This window comes from Anthonomus grandis, chromosome 20 (assembly GCF_022605725.1).
Source record: "Anthonomus grandis grandis chromosome 20, icAntGran1.3, whole genome shotgun sequence".
NCBI classification, from domain to species: Eukaryota; Metazoa; Arthropoda; class Insecta; order Coleoptera; family Curculionidae; genus Anthonomus; species Anthonomus grandis.
Window position 1 is genome coordinate 5,314,990 of NC_065565.1, and position 20,967 is coordinate 5,335,956.

The 20,967-nt window shown below is 28.9% G+C and overlaps 1 protein-coding gene across 2 annotated transcripts in view; it reads left to right on the forward strand.

Annotated features, from left to right (window-relative positions):
• The first annotated feature begins 543 nt into the window (after positions 1-543).
• Positions 544-20,967, forward strand: part of LOC126747982 (lipid storage droplets surface-binding protein 1-like) — a 39,485-nt gene continuing 19,061 nt past the window's right edge. The window contains exons 1-2 of one of the 2 annotated variants that reach the window (XM_050456972.1): positions 544-701; positions 9,102-9,281. In XM_050456972.1, the coding sequence (XP_050312929.1) occupies positions 9,131-9,281 (151 nt within the window). In that variant the 5' untranslated portion in view covers positions 544-701; positions 9,102-9,130. The remainder of the gene's footprint in view (positions 702-9,101; positions 9,282-20,967) is intronic. The other variant, XM_050456971.1, reaches the window with a different exon arrangement.

Genomic DNA, 20,967 nt, shown 5'->3' on the forward strand with positions numbered 1-20,967 from the left:
AAGATCAGTGACACAAGAAAAAAAATCCGTTATCGAACGTTTCAACTTTGTACCTAATTAAAATAGGAAAAAAACACGTTATGGCAACGGGGAATGTTTCAATATTATAGTTAATTAGCGATTAAGTGCAGCATAAGCACACGTCGTGTTAATAAATATTATAATGAATCACTGAGTCAGGTCAACATTGCCTGAGACAGACAGTGTCAAAGGGCTTGTGTAGGTCCAAAGGGATTGCTCACCAATCGGTGGGATATAGAGAAGGAGGACCCTTTACATCTTCCTAGTCATTAAAGTTCACTTTTTTTAATAAAATTGGGTTCTACTGGCTTGGGTGTTATTTGCAAATATTGTGAAATACTAATATACTGCCCGACCATTTTTATACAGTAAAAATGCCTCTATAATCAGAATCAATGAAGACGTGACGCAGTCAAAAGCCTTAGACAAATCACAAGAAATCCCATATAGGGGGAACCTCAATAATGGAACATAATAATTTTTTATACGAAGCAATGATGTATGTTCTTAATTTAACCGGTTACCGATTAGTTGTTTTTATATTTTGATACCCGATTGTTGATAATGTAGTGTTTTGTTGTTGTTTGCCGATGAAAAACGTTATTTTATTCGGCATTTATTGGGTTCGGTTACTCGGTGATGTTGCAGTGATATGTGTAGTGAAGCCGATTTATTGTTACGTAAGTAGAATTTTGTTTTATGTGACTTTGAATGTTAATTTTTATCATTTAGAAAGGGGATGGTATAATGAAAATTGGGACAGTTGTAATACTTTTTATTGAGAATATGTGGATATTTTTTATTTTGTCCTAAGTTAGTTATTTCCAGAGAAATTCGCGTTTTTCGAAAAGTTTCCAAAAAATGCGTCGTATGTTATTAAATTATGCATAATGGCCAACTTTAAAATTTTTTCCTGGGAAAACTAGTAACTTTCCATTATTTTTTTAAACATATTTAAAATCTTTGGAACCTGCTGAATCGTTTGGTACCACTGCAATAGTCGTACCTTTTATAGTTTCCAAGCTATGAAATTTCAAAGTTTTGCACTCAATAATGTATATTTGTCCCATAGTACAAAAAATGCCGAACTTTGAAATTTTTTATGCAAAAAACTGTAAACTTTAAAATTTTTTCTTTAACGTTTTTAGATTATTTGGAACCTTCTGAATCGATTGGTACCACTGAAAAAGTCATAGGTTATATAGTTTTGAAGTTATGGACTTTTAAAATTTCCGGTTTTCACTTGAAAATTTTAATTTTTGAATAAAATTTGGATGTCACTTGTTAAGAAGGGGTTGGTACCACCACTGGAAAACTGATTCAACTGAGCAATTTATTAAGAAATAATGTCGCAAATATGAATTAGTACACAAAATTAATAAATATTTCGTTTATAAAAAGACATGCGTTGTATGTTATTAAATTATGCATAATGGCCAACTTTAAAATTTTTTCCTGGAAAAACTAGTGACTTTCCATTATTTTTTTAAACATATTTAGAATCTTTCGAACCTACTGAATCGTTTGGTACCACTGCAATAGTCGTATCTCTTATAGTTTCCAAGCTACGAAATTTCAAAGTTTTACACTCAATAATGCATATTTGTCTCATAGTACAGAAATGGCTAACTTTTAATTTTTTTCCTGAAAAAACTATTAACTTTAAAATTTTTTCTTTAATGTTTTTAGATTATTTGGAATCTTCTGAATCGATTGGTACCACTGAAAAAGTCGTCCGTTATATAGTTTTCAAGTTATGGACTTTTAAAATTTCCGGTTTTCACTTTTTGAATAAAATTTGGATGTCACTTGTTAAGAAGGGGTTGGTACCACCACTGGAAAACTGATTTAACTAAGCAATTTATTAAAAAATAAAGTCGCAAATATGAATCAATACACAAAATTAATAAATATTTCATTTATAAAAATTTTATTAGGACATGCGTCGTATGTTATTAAATTATGCATAATGGCCGACTTTTTTTATTTTTCATTTCATGAAAAAAGGGCCTATTATAATGGAAAATAGGACAGTGTTACTATTTTTCATTGTTAATAAGTAGATATTTTTTATTTTGTCCTTGGTTAATTATTTCCAGAGGAATTAGCGTTTTTCCAGAAAAAAAGGGCATCTTTTTTAATCATCGAGATTTTGGTTTTTCTTTTCTCATTTAATGAAAAAATGGCCTATTACTATGAAAATTTGGGCACTGCTACTATTTTTGAACGCGAATAATTAGATATTTTTTATTTTGCCCTAAGTTAATTATTTCCAGAGAAATTCGCGTTTTTCCAGAAAAAAAAAGACATTTTTTTTAATCAACAAGATTTTCGTTTTTCTTTTCTCATTTAAGGAAAAAAAGGCCTATTACTATGGAAAATGGGACAGTTTTACTATTTTTCATTGTGAATAAGAAGATATATTTAATTTTGTCTTAAGTTAATAATTACCAGAGAAATTCGCGTTTTTCCGGAAAAAAGGGCATTTTTTTAAAATTCATCAAGATTTTGGTTTTTCTTTTCTCATTTAACGAAAAAAGGGCCTATTACTATGGAAAATAGGATAGTTTTACTATTTTTCATTGTGAATAAGAAGATATATTTTATTTTGTCCTAAGTTAATAATTTCCAGAGAAATTCGCGTTTTCCACAAAAAATGGCATTTTTCTTTTACCACCAAATTTTTCGTTTTTTATTTGTCATTTACCAAAAAAATGACTTATCCCTACGAAATTTAAGGTAATTGTATCGTTTACTAATGCAAATATGCAGGTATTTTTAATTTTGTCCTAAGTTAATAACTTCCAGAGAAATTCGCGTTTTTCCGAAAAAAAGGGCATTTTTTTTAATTCATCAAGATTCTCGTTTTTCTATTTTCATTTAACGAAAAAAAGGCCTATTACTATGGAAAATGGGATTGTTTTACTATTTTTCATTGTGAATAAGAAGATATATTTTATTTTGCTCTAAGTTAATTATTTCCAGAGAAATTTGGGTTTTTCCAGAAAACAAGGCACTTTTTTTCAATTACCAAGGTTTTGGTTTTTTATTTATTACTTTATGAAAAAAAGGTCTATCACTTTAAAAATTTGGACACTTCTACTATTTTTGAACGCGAATAATTAGATATTTTTTATTTTGCCCTAAGTTAATTATTTCCAGAGAAATTCGGGTTTTTCCAGAAAAAAAGCCATTTTTCTTTAACCACAAAAATTTTTGTTTTTTATTTGTCATTTATCAAAAAAACGGCCTATCCCTACGAAATTTAAGATAATTGTATCATTTACTAATGAAAATATGTAGGTATTTTTAATTTTGTCCTAAGTTAATAACTTCCAGAGAAATTCGCGTTTTTCCGGAAAAAAGGGCATTTTTTTAAAATTCATCAAGATTCTCGTTTTTCTTTTCTCATTTAACGAAAAAAGGGCCTATTACTATGGAAAATGGGACACTTTTACTATTTTTCATTGTGAATTAAAAGATATATTTTATTTTCCCCAAAGTTAATTATTTCCAGAGAAATTCACGTTTTTCCAGAAAAAAAAAAGAAATTTTTTTTAATCAACAAGATTTTCGTTTTTCTTTTCTCATTTAACGAGAAAAAGGCCTATTACTATGGAAAATGGGACACTTTTACTATTTTTCATTGTGAATTAAAAGATATATTTTATTTTCCCCAAAGTTAATTATTTCCAGAGAAATTCGCGTTTTTCCAGAAAAAAAAAGACATTTTTTTTAATCAACAAGATTTTCGTTTTTCTTTTCTCATTTAACGAAAAAAAGGCCTATTACTATGGAAAATGGGATAGTTTTATTATTTTTCATTGTGAATAAGAAGATATATTTTATTTTGTCCTAAGTTAATTATTTCCAAAGAAATTCGCGTTTTTCCGGAAAAAAGGGCATTTTCTTTAATTCATCAAGATTCTCGTTTTTCTTTTCTCATTTAACGAAAAAAAGACCTATTACTATGAAAATTTTGGCACTTCTACTATTTTTGAACACGAATAATTAGATATTTTTTATTTTGCCTTAAGTTAATTATTTCCAGAAAAATTCGGGTTTTTCCAGAAAAAAAGCCATTTTTCTTTAACCACAAAAATTTTCGTTTTTTATTTGTCATTTATCAAAAAAACGGCCTATCCCTACGAAATTTAAGATAATTGTATCATTTACTAATGAAAATATGTAGGTATTTTTAATTTTGTCCTAATTTAATAACTTCCAGAGAAATTCGCGTTTTTCCGGAAAAAAGGGCATTTTTTTTTAATTCATCAAGATTCTCGTTTTTCTTTTCTCATTTAACGAAAAAAGGGCCTATTACTATGGAAAATAGGATAGTTTTACTATTTTTCATTGTGAATAAGAAGATATATTTTATTTTGTCCTAAGTTAATAATTACCAGAGAAATTCGCGTTTTTCCGGAAAAAAGGGCATTTTTTTAAAATTCATCAAGATTCTCGTTTTTCTTTTCTCATTTAACGAAAAAAGGGCCTATTACTATGGAAAATAGGATAGTTTTACTATTTTTCATTGTGAATAAGAAGATATATTTTATTTTGTCCTAAGTTAATTATTTCCAGAGAAATTTGGGTTTTTCCAGAAAACAAGGCACTTTATTTTAATTACCAAGGTTTTGGTTTTTTATTTATTACTTTATGAAAAAAAGGTCTATCACTTTAAAAATTTGGACACTTCTACTATTTTTTAACGCAAATAAGCAGATATATTTTATTTTGCCCTAAGTTAATTATTTCCAGAGAAATTCGCGTTTTTCCAGAAAAAAAAAGACATTTTTTTTATTCAACAAGATTTTCGTTTTTCTTTTCTCATTTAAGGAAAAAAAGGCCTATTACTATGGAAAATGGGATAGTTTTATTATTTTTCATTGTGAATAAGAAGATATATTTTATTTTGTCCTAAGTTAATTATTTCCAAAGAAATTCGCGTTTTTCCGGAAAAAAGGGCATTTTCTTTAATTCATCAAGATTCTCGTTTTTCTTTTCTCATTTAACGAAAAAAAGACCTATTACTATGAAAATTTTGGCACTTCTACTATTTTTGAACACGAATAATTAGATATTTTTTATTTTGCCTTAAGTTAATTATTTCCAGAGAAATTCGGGTTTTTCCAGAAAAAAAGCCATTTTTCTTTAACCACAAAAATTTTCGTTTTTTATTTGTCATTTATCAAAAAAACGGCCTATCCCTACGAAATTTAAGATAATTGTATCATTTACTAATGAAAATATGTAGGTATTTTTAATTTTGTCCTAATTTAATAACTTCCAGAGAAATTCGCGTTTTTCCGGAAAAAAGGGCATTTTTTTTTAATTCATCAAGATTCTCGTTTTTCTTTTCTCATTTAACGAAAAAAGGGCCTATTACTATGGAAAATAGGATAGTTTTACTATTTTTCATTGTGAATAAGAAGATATATTTTATTTTGTCCTAAGTTAATAATTACCAGAGAAATTCGCGTTTTTCCGGAAAAAAGGGCATTTTTTTAAAATTCATCAAGATTCTCGTTTTTCTTTTCTCATTTAACGAAAAAAGGGCCTATTACTATGGAAAATAGGATAGTTTTACTATTTTTCATTGTGAATAAGAAGATATATTTTATTTTGTCCTAAGTTAATTATTTCCAGAGAAATTTGGGTTTTTCCAGAAAACAAGGCACTTTATTTTAATTACCAAGGTTTTGGTTTTTTATTTATTACTTTATGAAAAAAAGGTCTATCACTTTAAAAATTTGGACACTTCTACTATTTTTTAACGCAAATAAGCAGATATATTTTATTTTGCCCTAAGTTAATTATTTCCAGAGAAATTCGCGTTTTTCCAGAAAAAAAAAGACATTTTTTTTATTCAACAAGATTTTCGTTTTTCTTTTCTCATTTAAGGAAAAAAAGGCCTATTACTATGGAAAATAGGACAGTTTTACTATTTTTCATTGTGAATAAGAAGATATATTTAATTTTGTCTTAAGTTAATAATTACCAGAGAAATTCGCGTTTTTCCGGAAAAAAGGGCATTTTTTTTTAATTCATCAAGATTATCGTTTTTCTTTTCTCATTTAACGAAAAAAAGGCCTATGACTATGAAAATTTGGACGCTTCTACTATTTTTTAACGCGAATAATTAGATATTATTTATTTTGCCCTAAGTTAATTATTTCCAGAGAAATTCGCGTTTTCCACAAAAAATGGCATTTTTCTTTTACCACCAAATTTTTCGTTTTTTATTTGTCATTTACCAAAAAAATGGCTTATCCCTATGAAATTTAAGGTAATTGTATTGTTTACTAATGCAAATATGCAGGTATTTTTAATTTTGTCCTAAGTTAATAACTTCCAGAGAAATTCGCGTTTTTTCGGAAAAAAAGGCATTTTTTTTAATTCATCAAGATTCTCGTTTTTCTTTTCTCATTTAACGAAAAAAAGGCCTATTACTATGGAAAATGGGATAGTTTTACTATTTTTCATTGTGAATAAGAAGATATATTTTATTTTGCTCTAAGTTAATTATTTCCAGAGGAATTAGCGTTTTTCCAGAAAAAAAGGGCATCTTTTTTAATCATCGAGATTTTGGTTTTTCTTTTCTCATTTAATGAAAAAATGGCCTATTACTATGAAAATTTGGGCACTTCTACTATTTTTGAACGCGAATAATTAGATATTTTTTATTTTGCCCTAAGTTAATTATTTCCAGAGAAATTCACGTTTTTCCAGAAAAAAAAAGAAATTTTTTTTAATCAACAAGATTTTCGTTTTTCTTTTCTCATTTAACGAAAAAAAGGCCTATTGCTATGGAAAATGGGATAGTTTTACTATTTTTCATTGTGAATAAGAAGATATATTTAATTTTGTCTTAAGTTAATAATTACCAGAGAAATTCGCGTTTTTCCGGAAAAAAGGGCATTTTTTTTAAATTCATCAAGATTCTCGTTTTTCTTTTCTCATTTAACGAAAAAAAGACCTATTACTATGAAAATTTTGGCACTTCTACTATTTTTGAACACGAATAATTAGATATTTTTTATTTTGCCCTAAGTTAATTATTTCCAGAGAACTTCGGGTTTTTCCAGAAAAAAAGCCATTTTTCTTTAACCACAAAAATTTTCGTTTTTTATTTGTCATTTATCAAAAAAACGGCCTATCCCTACGAAATTTAAGATAATTGTATCATTTACTAATGAAAATATGTAGGTATTTTTAATTTTGTTCTAAGTTAATAACTTCCAGAGAAATTCGCGTTTTTCCGGAAAAAAGGGCATTTTTTTTAATTCATCAAGATTCTCGTTTTTCTATTTTCATTTAACGAAAAAAAGGCCTATTACTATGGAAAATGGGATAGTTTTACTATTTTTCATTGTGAATAAGTAGATATATTTTATTTTGCTCCAAGTTAATTATTTCCAGAGAAATTCGCGTTTTCCACAAAAAATTGCATTTTTCTTTTACCACCAAATTTTTCGTTTTTTATTTGTCATTTAACGAAAAAACAGTCTATCTCTACGAAATTTAGGGTAATTATACTATTTACTAATGCAAATATGTGAATATTTTTTATTTGGCGCTAAGTCAATTATTTCCAGAGAAATTCGCGTTTTTCCAGAAAAAAAGCCATTTTTCTTTAATCACTACAATTTTCGTTTTTTATTTGTCATTTAACGAAAAAACGGCCTATCCTTACGAAATTTAGGATAATATAACTAGTTATAAATACAAATATGTGGATATATTTTTTTTTGCGCTAGGTTAATTATTTCCAGAGAAATTCGCGTTTTTCCAGAAAAAAAGCCATTTTTCTTTAACCACAAAAATGTTCGTTTTTTATTTGTCATTTAACGAAAAAACGGCCTATCCTTACGAAATTTAGGATAATAAAACTAATTATAAATACAAATATCTGGATATATTTTATTTTGTGCTAGGTTAATTATTTTCATAGAAATTCGCGTTTTTCCAGAAAAAAAGCCATTTTTCTTTAACCACAAAAATGTTCGTTTTTTATTTGTCATTTAACGAAAAAACGGCCTATCCTTACGAAATTTAGGATAATATAACTAATTATAAATACAAATATGTGGATATATTTTATTTTGTGCTAGGTTAATTATTTCCAGAGAAATTCGCGTTTTTCCAGAAAAAAGGCCATTTTTCTTTAACCACAAAAATGTTCGTTTTTTATTTGTCATTTAACGAAAAAACGGCCTATCCTTACGAAATTTAGGATAATATAAATAATTATAAATACAAATATGTGGATATATTTTATTTTGCGCTAGGTTAATTATTTCTAGAGAAATTCGCGTTTTTCCAGAAAAAAGGCCATTTTTCTTTAACCACAAAAATGTTCGTTTTTTATTTGTCATTTAACGAAAAAACGGCCTATCCTTACGAAATTTAGGATAATATAACTAATTATAAATACAAATATGTGGATATATTTTATTTTGCGCTAGGTTAATTATTTCCAGAGAAATTCGCGTTTTTCCAGAAAAAAGGCCATTTTTCTTTAACCACAAAAATGTTCGTTTTTTATTTGTCATTTAACGAAAAAACGGCCTATCCTTACGAAATTTAGGATAATATAACTAATTATAAATACAAATATGTGGATATATTTTATTTTGTGCTAGGTTAATTATTTCCAGAGAAATTCGCGTTTTTCCAGAAAAAAAGCCATTTTTCTTTAATCACTACAATTTTCGTTTTTTATTTGTCATTTAACGAAAAAACGGCCTATCCTTACGAAATTTAGGATAATATAACTAATTATAAATACAAATATGTGGATATATCTTATTTTGCGCTAGGTTAATTATTTCCAGAGAAATTCGCGTTTTTCCAGAAAAAAAGCCATTTTTCTTTATTCACCAAAATTTTCGTTTTTTATTTGTCATTTAACGGAAAAAACGGCCTTTTTCTACGAAATTTAGGATAATTTCTGAAAATTGGATTTTCTAAACAATTCAATAGCGGTCCATTTACCCCCTTTAAACCGAGGATGTGAGTTTTATTTAAAAAAAACCACAAATACCAAATAATAAATAATTTCGAAATTATTCTTACAGGATAGTCTTGACTTAACACCTTAAGCGTCATGACTCATCGGACCAGAAGAAGAAAACACTATAAAAGAGCACCAGTGAGGACAACTCCCACCACCGATCAAAGGTCCACTCTATCAGCATCTTTGATACTTCGTTACGTATCAGTGGCAACGCAAACGGAAGCGGAGTCTAATCCAGAAAGTATATATTGAACGTTCTTTTTTAAATATAAATAATTATCCAGGAACCATTTTACTTTTAATTTGACAACATGCGCACTGAGTGTGTCTAACCTATGGTGAAGCCCTGTGGGTTTTTACGGTGTTTGGTGATCAGATCGTAGGATCGATGATTGTAGAGGGTGGGCACAGGAGAAGGATGGAAGGGTCGTTGAGTCATTAACTCACTTTATTTTAAGTGCGAGTTGGTTGGTGTATGCAGGAAGTCTGCTTTAATTAAGAGTTTTCCAGATTTTAATTAATTTTTATCGTCTTCGTTTAGGGTAGTAAGAGGATTATTGAATGTTTACTTTTTACACTTTGTCTCTTATTGGCAAGGTAATATCTTGGGTTCTGGTGGCGGAAATTTTGAAATTATTAACTTATGGACTAGTCTAGAGATTTGTTATTCTTTTCTGAAAAAATCACTAAAATCCATTAACGAAAAGTCAAGATAATGGAATTTTTATTCCAGGAGTGCCTGTAAGGAACAAAAGATTTCGTCTCTTATTGCCAAGTGAATATCTTAGGTTCAGGTGATCAAAATTTGGAAATTATTGATTTGTGAACTAGTATGAAGATTTTTCTAGTCTTTTTTGAAAAAATGAACAAAATCCATTAACGAGAAGTCAAGAAAATGGAATTTTTATTCTGGGAGTGCCTGTGAGGAACAAAAAAAATTTGTCTCTTATTGACAAGTGAATATCTTATGTTTTGAAAATCAAAATTTTTAAATTATTGATTTGTGGACTAGTCTGAACTCTTTTGTAGACTTTTTTGAAAAAATCACTAAAATCCGTTGACTAAAAGTCAAGATATTGGAATTCTTTGTCCAGGAGTGCCTGTAAGGAATAAAATAATTTATCTTTTATTGGCAAGTGAATATCTCGGGTTCTAATAGTCCAAATTTAGAAATTATTGATTTGTGGACTAGTCTGAACTCTTTTGTAGACTTTTTTGAAAAAATCACTAAAATCCGTTGACTAAAAGTCAAGATATTGGAATTCTTTGTCTAGGAGTGCCTGTAAGAAGCAAAAGACTTTGTCTCTAAAGACAATTGAATATCTTGAGTTCCAGTAGTCTAAATTTAAAAATTATTGATTAATAGACTAGTCTAAATACTATTTTAATCATTTTTGAAGAAATGACTAAAATCGATCAACTAAAAGTCAAGATATCAGGATTCTTAGTCCAGGAGTGCCTGTAAGAAGCAAAAGACTTTCTCTGTTATTTAAAACTGAATATCTTGGGTTCCAGTAGTCTAAATTAGGAAATTATTAATTTATGGACTAGTCTAAAGACCCTTTTATTCTTTTTTGAAAAAAATGACTAAAATCGATTAACTAAAAGTCAAGATATCAGAATTCTTAGTTCAGGAGTGCCTGTAAGAAGCAAAAGACTTTGTCTGTTATTGACAATTGAATATCTTGGGTTCCAGTAGACTAAATTTAGAAATGATTGATTAATGGACTATTCTGAAGACTATTTTAATCATTTTTGAAGAAATGACTTAAGTCGATGGACTAAAAGTCAAGATTTCATAATTCTTAGTCTAGGAGTGCCTGTAAGAAGCAAAAGACTTTCTCTGTTATTTAAAACTGAATATCTTGGGTTCCAGTAGTCTAAATTAGGAAATTATTAATTTATGGACTAGTCTAAAGACCCTTTTAGTCTTTTTTAAAAAAATGACTAAAATCGATCAACTAAAAGTCAAGATATCAGAATTCTTAATCTAGCAGTGCCTGTAAGAAGCAAAAGACTTTGTCTGTTATTGACAATTGAATATCTTGGGTTCCAGTAAACCAAATTTAAAAATTGTTAATTTATGGACTAGTCTAAAGACCATTTTAGTCTTTTTTGAAAAAATGACTAAAATCTATGCACAAAAGGTCAAGATAATAGAATTTTTGTTCCAGGAGTGCCTGTAAGGAAGAAAAAATTTTGTCTCCTATTGCCAAGTGAATATCTTAAGTTCTGGTGATCAGAATTTAAAAATTATTAATTTGTGAACTAGTCTAAAGTCCTCTGTAGTCTTTTTTTCAAAAATGACTAAAATCCGTTGACTAGAAGTTAAGATATTGGAATTCTTTGTCTAGAAGTGCCTTAAAGGAACAAAATAATTTGTCTTTTACTGGCAAGTGAATATCTCGAGTTCTAATAGTCCAAATTTAGAAATTATTGATTTATGGACTAGTCTGAAGACATTTTTAGTTTTTTTTAAGGAATGACTAAAATCCGTTAACAAGAATTTAACATAATGGATTTTTTCTTCCAAAAGGTCCTGTAGGGAACAAAAGACTATGTCTCTTATTCGCAAGTGAATAACTTGGGATCTACTAGTCCAAATTTAAAAATTATTGATTTATGGACTAGTCCAGAGATTTTTATTTCTTTTTTGAAAAAATCACTAAAATCCATCTACGAAAAGTCAAGATAATGGAATTTTTATTCCAGGAGTGCCTGTAAGGAACAAAAAGATTTGTCTCTTATTGCCAAGTGAATATCTCAGGTTTTGGTAATCAAAATTTCAAAATTATTGATTTGTGGTCTAGTCTGAAGTATTCTTTATTCTTTTTTGAAAAAATCATTAAAATCCGTTAACTAGAAGTCAAGATATTAGAATTCTTTGTCCAGGAGTGCCTGTAAGGAACAAAATAATTTGCCTTTTATTGGCAAGTGAATATCTCGGGTTCTAATAGCCTAAATTTAAAAATTATTTATTTGTGGACTAGTCTTAAGACTTTTTTTAGTCTTTTTGAAGAAATGACTAAAATCCGTTAATAAGAATTCAAGATAATAGAATTTTTGTTCCAAAAGGTCCTGTAGGGAACAAAAGACTATGTCTCTTATTCGCAAGTGAATAACTTGGGATCTACTAGTCCAAATTTTAAAATTATTGATTTGTAGACTTTTTTGAAGATTTTTCTAGTCTCTTTTGAAAAAATGACTAAAATCCATTTACGAAAAGTCAAGATAATGGAATTTATATTCCAGGAGTGCCTGTAAAGAACAAAAAGATTTGTCTCTAATTGCCAAGTAAAGATCTTAGACTAGAGTGATTAAAATTTAGAAATTATTGATTTGTAGACTAGTCTGAAGTCTTCTGTAGTCTTTTTTGAAAAAATCACTAAAATCCGTTGACTAGAAGTCAAGATATTGGAAATCTTTGTCCAGGAGTGCCTGTAAGGAACAAAAGATTTTGTCTTTTATTGACAAGTAAATATCTCGGGTTCTAATAGTCCAAATTTAGAAATTATTGATTTGTGGACTAGTCTAAAATTTTCTGTATTCTTTTTTGAAAAAATCGCTAAAAACCGTTGATTATAAGTCAAGATATTGGAAATCTTTGTCCAGGAGTGCCTGTAAGGAACAAAAGATTTTGTCTTTTATTGGCAAGTAAATATCTCAAGTTCTAATAGTCCAAATTTAGAAATTATTGATTTGTGGACTAGTCTAAAGATTTTTATAGTCTTTTTTGAAAAAAATAGTAAAATCCATCTACGAAAAGTCAACATAATGGATTTTTTGTTCCAGGAGAACCTGTAAGGAAAAAAAAGATTTATCTCTTATTGCCTAGTGAATATTTAAAGTTCGGGTAAACAACATTTTAAAATTATTGACTTGTGGACTAGTCTGAAGTCTTTTGTAGTCTTTTTTAAAAAAATCACTAAAATCCGTTGACTAGAAGTCAAGATATTAAAATTCTTTTTCCAGGAGTGCCTGTAAGGAACAAAATAATTTGTCTTTTATTGGCAACTGAATATCTCAAGTTCTATTAGTCCAAATTTATAAATTATTGATTTATGGATTAGTCTTAAGGTATTTTTAGTCTTCTTAAAGAAATAACTAAAATCCGTTAACAAGAATTCAAGATAATGGAATTTTTGTTCCAAAAGGACCTGTAGGGAACAAAAGACTATGTCTCTCATTCGCAAGTGAATAACTTGGGATCTACTAGTCCAAATTTTAAAATTATTGATTTGTAAACTTTTTTGAAGATTTTTCTAGTCTTCTTTGAAAAAATGACTAAAATCCATTCATGAAAAGTCAAGATAATGGAATTTATATTCCAGGAGTGCCTGTAAGAAACAAAAGATTTCGTCTCTTATTGCCAAGAGAAGATCTTAGATTTTGGTAATCAAAATTAAAAAATTATTGATTTGTGGACTAGTCTGAAGTCTTCTGTAGTCTTTTTTGAAAAAATCACTAAAATCCGTTGACTAGAAGTCAAGATATTAGAATTCTTTATCCAGGAGTGCCTGTAAGGAACAAAAGATTTTGTCTCTTATTGCCAAGTGAATATCTTAGGTTCTGATAGTCCAAATTTAGAAATTATTGATTTATGGACTAGTCTCAAGACGATTTTAGTCTTTTTAAAAAAATAATTAAAATCGATGCACAAAAAGTCAAGATAATGAAATTTTTGTTCCAAAAGATCTTGTAGGGAACAAAAGACTATGTCTCTTATTCGCAAGTAAATAATTTGGGATCTACTAGTCCAAATTAAACAATTATTGATTTATAGACTAGTCTAAAGATTCTTTTAGTTTTTTTTTGAAAAAATTACTAAAATCGATGTACAAAAAGTTAAGATAATAGAATTCTTGTTCCAGGAGTGCCTTTAAAAAACAAAAGATTTTGTCTCTTATTGCCAAGTGAATATCTTAGGTTCTGATATTCAAAATTTTAAAATTATTAATTTATGGACTAGTCTAAAGACGTCTTTAGTCTTTTTTGAAAAAATTACTAAAATCCATTAACTAGAAGTCAAGATAATGGAAATCTTGTTCCAGGAGTGCCTGTAAGGAACAAAAAGATTTGTCTCTTATTGATAAGTGAATATCTTAGGTTCTGGTAATCAACATTTTAAAATTATTAATCGATGGACTAGTCTGAAGACCTTTTTAATGTTTTTTGAAGAAATGACTAAAATCCGTTATCAAGAATTCAAAATAAGGAAATTTTTGTTCCAAGAGTGCCTGTAGGGAACAGAAGACTATGACCCTTATTCGCAAGTAAATAATTTGGGATCTACTAGTCAAAATTTAAAAATTGTTAATCTGTGGACTAGGCTGAAGATTTTTCTAGCCTTTTTTTAAAAAATGACTAAAATCGATGAACAAAAAGTCAAGAAAATAAAATTTTTATTTCAAGAGTGCCTGTAAGAAACAAAAGATTTCGTCTCTTATTGCCAAGTGAATATCTTAGGTTCTGGTAATCAAAATTTAGAAATTATTGATTTGTGGACTAGCCTGAAGTATTCTTTAGTCTTTTTTAAAAAAATCACTAAAATCCGTTGACTAAAAGTCAAGATATTGGAATTCTTTATCCAGGAGTGCCCGTAAGGAACAAAATAATTTGTCTCTTATTGACAAGTAAATATCTCAGGTTCTAGTAGTCCAAATTAAAAAATTATTAACCTCCCACGTGCTTTAGGTTATAAACAGCATGGACAATGACTTAAAGGAGAGTCTGTCACTGGTTAAACGTAGTAGATGGCGTTTTTTTTCACTCGATTTTTATACAGGGTGTTTCAGAACTATTGGATCAAACTTGTAGGGGTTATTCAGTGCAATGGTAGAAAACATTTGAGTATAGGAACCCATGTCCGGAAAATGGTCATTAAGGCATTACGGCCCTAAGACTCTTTAAAAAGCCGATAAATTGTCTAATAACAGAATGTTATTTGAACCTATTTTCTTATATAATTAGATTAGTACTAAAAAAAGAATCATCCGAAAACAGTTTTAACTGGCCCCAAAAAGTTGACATTAATTATGTGAATCAAAAATATGTGTGTTATATATTAACCAATTAGTCTGATCGGCAATGGACCGTTTTCTATTCAGTCTTAAGGCAAATTAAAAATCCGTACAAAAAATTTAAAATAGAAAGTCCAAAATTATGTAAAAATAACTATTGCCAATTATTGGTTTTTAATTGGGTGACTACTGGATAAAATTGGCAACTACTGCTGAAAAGTAGCATTTTTTCAAAATTAATTAAGATTTAAAAAAAAATGTTTTTAGCCGATCTGTTAATGGCTTTTGTTTAACAACATACCATTTTATTAGAAAAAAAAAATAAGTGATTAATTTATTAAGTTTGCTGTTCACAACACATTTTCAAAGTTTTAAGCTGGCATCTACTGTGGCGTTCACCCTAGGATCTTATGCATTTAATTTTTGCCATTTGTAAATTATTCCAAATGCTGCTATAATTCAACTGTCTAATTAAGCCTTGTTCTGTTTCTACTGGAGTTTCGTAGACCAAAAACTTTACATTTCCCCACAAGAAAAAATCTAGCGACATTAAATCGGGTGATCTAGGAGGCCAAGAAACTGCTCCATTGTTATCGTTTTTAAAGATAACAGCACACAAGCGCTGATAAATTGTTTAAAATCTAGAAAATTTTTAAACATTGACATTGACGTTCACATTTTAAACAATTGTTATCATGTACAAAAGGCAGAAATTAAATGGATTAAATCCTATTTAAGCAATTCACTGTTGTTCTAAATTTTAACGCGTCTTAGGGCCATAGTGCCCTAGTGACACTTTTCTGGACATGGTCTCTATACTTAAATGTTTTCTACTGTTGCACTGAACAACCCCTAGAAGTTTGATCCCATAGTTCTTAAACACCCTGTATTTGTTTAAGGGTTTTATGGGGGACTAATTACACGATATTCTTTCAGTAAGAAGTTTTGAAATTAGTACACCGATGTAGTAGGAATCTTCCTAGAAGTTCACTGGTACGTCATTTTGGAACCTTGGACATTACTTTGCAGAGGTTATGCTAGAAAAATCTCGAAATTGCCATTGTGTACTGCATTTGAGCACCAAGAATCTGATTCGCTAACTCACCTTCTGTTAAGTGCGAGTTGGTTGGTGTATGCAAAAAGTCTGCTTTAATTCGATTTTTCCAGGTTTTAATTAACTTTTATTGTCTTCGTTTAGGGTAATAAGAGGAATATTCAATGTTAACTTCTTACACTTTGTCTCTTATTGGCAAGGGAATATCTTGGGTTCTGGTAGTCGAAATTTTGAAATTACTAATTTATGGACTAGTCTGAAGATTTTTCCAGCCTTTAGAACAAAATAATTTGTCTTTTATTGGCAAGTGAATATCTCGGGTTCTAATAGTCTAAATTCAGAAATTATTGATTTGTGGACTAGTCTAAGGACTTTTTTAGTTTTTTTTTTTTTTAAATTACTAAAATCCGGTAACAAGAATTCAAGATAATGGAATTTTTCTTCCAAAAGCTCCTGTAGGGAACAAAAGACTATGTCTCTTATTCGCAGGTGAATAATTTGGGATCTGCTAGTCCAAATTTAAAAATTATCGATTAATGGACTAGTCTGAAGACTATTTTAATCATTTTTGGAGAAATGCCTAAAATCGATCAACTAAAAGTCAAGAGATCAGAAGTCTTAGTCCAGGAGTCCTGTAAGAAGCAAAAGACTTTGTCTCCAAAGACAATTAAATATCTTGGGTTCCAATAGTCTAAATTTAAAAATTATTGATCAATGGACTAGTCTAAAGACCATTATAGTCTTTTTTGAAAAAATGACTAAAATCGATCAACTAAAAGTCAAGATATCAGAATTCTTAGTCCAGGAGTGCCTGTAAGAAGCAAAAGACTTTGTCTGTTATTGACAATTGAATATCTTGGGTTCCAGTAGACTAAATTTAGAAATGATTGATTAATGGACTATTCTGAAGACTATTTTAATTATTTTTGAAGAAATGACTTAAGTCGATGGACTAAAAGTCAAGATTTCATAATTCTTAGTCTAGGAGTGCCTGTAAGAAGCAAAAGACTTTGTCTGTTATTGACAATTGAATATCTTGGGTTCCAGTAAACCAAATTTAAAAATTGTTAATTTATGGACTAGTCTAAAGACCATTATAGTTTTTTTTGAAAAAATGACTAAAATCGATCAACTAAAAGTCAAGATATCAGAATTCTTAGTCCAGGAGTGCCTGTAAGAAGCAAAAGGCTTTCTCTGTTATTGAAAACTGAATATCTTGGGTTCCAGTGGTCTAAATTTAAAAATTGTTGATTTATGGACTAGTCTAAAGACCCTTTTAGTCTTTTTTGAAAAAATTACTAAAATCTATGCACAAAAGGTCAAGATAATAGAATTTTTGTTCCAGGAGTGCCTGTAAGGAAGAAAAGATTTTGTCTCTTATTGCCAAGTGAATATCTCAGGTTTTGGTAATCAAAATTTTAAAATTATTGATTTGTGGTCTAGTCTGAAGTATTCTTTATTCTTTTTTCCAAAAATCACTATAATCCGTTGACTAAAAGTCAAGATATTAAAATTCTTTGTCCAGGAGTGCCTGTAAGGAACAAAATAATTTGTCTTTTATTGGCAAATGAATATCTCAAGTTCTAATAGTCCAAATTTAGAAATTATTGATTTGTGGACTAGTCTGAAGATTTTATAATGGAATTTTTGTTCCAAAGGGTCCTGTAGGGAACAAAATACTATGTCTCTTATTCGCAAGTGAATAACTTGGGATCTACTAATCCAAATTTTAAAATTATTGATTTGTAGACTTTCTTGAGAATTTTTCTAGTATTCTTTGAAAAAATGACTAAAATCCATTCACAAAAAGTCAAGATAATGGAATTTATGTTCCAGGAGTGCCTGTAAGAAAAAAAAAGATTTGTCTCTTATTGCTAAGTAAATATTTTAGGTTCTGGTGATCAAAATTCAGAAATTATTGATTTGTGGACTAGTCTGAAGTCTTCTGTAGTCTTTTTTGAAAAAATCACTAAAATCCGTTGACTAGAATTCAAGATATTAGAATTCTTTGTCCAGGAGTGCCTGTAAGGAACAAAATAAATTGTCTTTTATTGGCAAGTGAATATCTCGGGTTCTAATAGTCCAAATTTAGAAACTATTGATTTGTGAACTAGTCTGAAATCTTCTGTAGTCTTTTTTGAAAAAATTGCTAAAATCCGTTGATTAAAAGTCAAGATATTGGAATTCTTTGTCCAGGAGTGCCTGTAAGAAGCAAAAGACTTTGTCTCGAAAGACAATTGAATATCTTAAGTTCCAGTAGTCTAAATTTAAAAATTATTGATTAATGAACTAGTCTAAATACTATTTTAATCATTTTTGAAGAAATGCCTAAAATCGATCAACTAAAAGTCAAGATATCAGGATTCTTAGTCCAGGAGTGCCTGTAAGAAGCAAAAGACTTTCTCTGTTATTTAAAACTGAATATCTTGGGTTCCAGTAGTCTAAATTAGGAAATTATTAATTTATGGACTAGTCTAAAGACCCTTTTATTCTTTTTTGAAAAAAATGACTAAAATCGATTAACTAAAAGTCAAGATATCAGAATTCTTAGTCCAGGAGTGCCTGTAAGAAGCAAAAGACTTTGTCTGTTATTGACAATTAAATATCTTGGGTTCCAGTAGACTAAATTTAGATATGATTGATTAATGGACTATTCTGAAGACCATTTTAATCATTTTTGAAGAAATGACTTAAGTCGATGGACTAAAAGTCAAGATATCATAATTCTTAGTCCAGGAGTGTCTGTAAGAAGCAAAAGACTTTGTCTGTTATTGACAATTGAATATCTTGGGTTACAGTAGTCAAAATTTAAAAATTGTTGATTAGTGGACTAGTATAAAGACCATTTTAGTCTTTTTTGAAAAAATTACTAAAATTGATCAACTAAAAGTCAAGATATCAGAATTCTTATTCCAGGAGTGCCTGTAAGAAGCAAAAGACTTTCTTTGTTATTTAAAACTGAATATCTTGGGTTCCAGTAGTCTAAATTAGGAAATTATTAATTTATGGACTAGTCTAAAGACCCTTTTAGTCTTTTTTGAAAAAAATGACTAAAATCGATTAACTAAAAGTCAAGATATCAGAATTCTTAGTCCAGGAGTGCCTGTAAGAAGCAAAAGACTTTGTCTGTTATTGACAATTGAATATCTTGGGTTCCAGTAGACTAAATTTAGAAATGATTGATTAATGGACTAGTCTGAAGACTATTTTAATCATTTTTGAAGAAATGACTTAAGTTGATGGACTAAAAGTCAAGATATCATAATTCTTAATCTAGGAGTGCCTGTAAGAAGCAAAAGACTTTGTCTGTTATTGACAATTGAATATCTTGGGTTCCGGTAAACCAAATTTAAAAATTTTTGATTAATGGACTAGTCTAAAGACCATTTTAGTCTTTTTTAAAAAAATTCCTAAAATCGATCAACTAAAAGTCAAGATATCAGAATTCTTAGTCCAGGAGTGCCTGTAAGTAGCAAAAGACTTTGTCTGTTATTGACAATTGAATATCTTAAGTTCCAGTAGACTAAATTTAGAAATAATTGATTAATGGACTAGTCTGAAGACTATTTTAAACATTTTTGAAGAAATGACTTAAGTCGATGGACTAAAAGTCAAGATATCATAATTCTTAGTCCAAGAGTGCCTGTAAGAACCAAAAGACTTTGTCTGTTATTGAAAACTGAATATCTTGGGTTCCAGTGGTCCAAATTTAAAACTTGTTGATTTATGGACTAGTATAAAGATCCTTTTAGTCTTTTTAGAAAAAATGACTAAAATCTATGCACAAAAGGTCAAGATAATAGAATTTTTGTTCCAGGAGTGCCTGTAAGGAAGAAAAGATTTTGTCTCTTATTGCCAAGTAAATATCTTAGGTTCTGGTAATCAAAATTTAAAAATTATTAATTTGTGAACTAGTCTAAAGTCTTCTGTAGTCTTTTTTTCAAAAATGACTAAAATCCGTTGACTAGAAGTTAAGATATTGGAATTCTTTGTCTAGAAGTGCCTTAAAGGAACAAAATAATTTGTCTTTTACTGGCATGTGAATATCTCGAGTTCTAATAGTCCAAATTTAGAAATTATTGATTTATGGACTAATCTGAAGACATTTTTAGTTTTTTTTAAGGAATGACTAAAATCCGTTAACAAGAATTTAACATAATGGATTTTTTCTTCCAAAAGGTCCTGTAGGGAACAAAAGACTATGTCTCTAGGAATCTACTAGTCCAAATTTAAAAATTATTGACTTATGGACTAGTCCAGAGATTTTTATTTCTTTTTTGAAAAAATCACTAAAATCCATCTACGAAAAGTCAAGATAATGGAATTTTTATTCCAGGAGTGCCTGTAAGGAACAAAAAGATTTGTCTCTTATTGCCAAGTGAATATCTCAGGTTTTGGTAATCAAAATTTCAAAATTATTGATTTGTGGTCTAGTCTGAAGTATTCTTTATTCTTTTTTGCAAAAATCACTATAATCCGTTGACTAGAAGTCAAGATATTGGAATTCTTAGTCCAGGAGTGCCTGTAAGGAACAAAATAATTTGCCTTTTATTGGCAAGTGAATATCTCAAGTTCTAATAGTCCGAATTTAAAAATTATTGATTTGTGGACTAGTCTTAAGACATTTTTAGTCTTTTTAAAAAAATGACTAAAATCCGTTAACAAGAATTCAAGATAATGGAATTTTTGTTCCAAAAGGTCCTGTAGGGAACAAAAGATTATGTCTCTTATTTGCAAGTAAATAACTTGCGATCTACTAGTCCGAATTTTGAAATTATTGATTTGTAGACTTTTTCAAAGATTTTTCTAGTCTTCTTTGAAAAAATGACTAAAATCTATTCACGAAAAGTCAA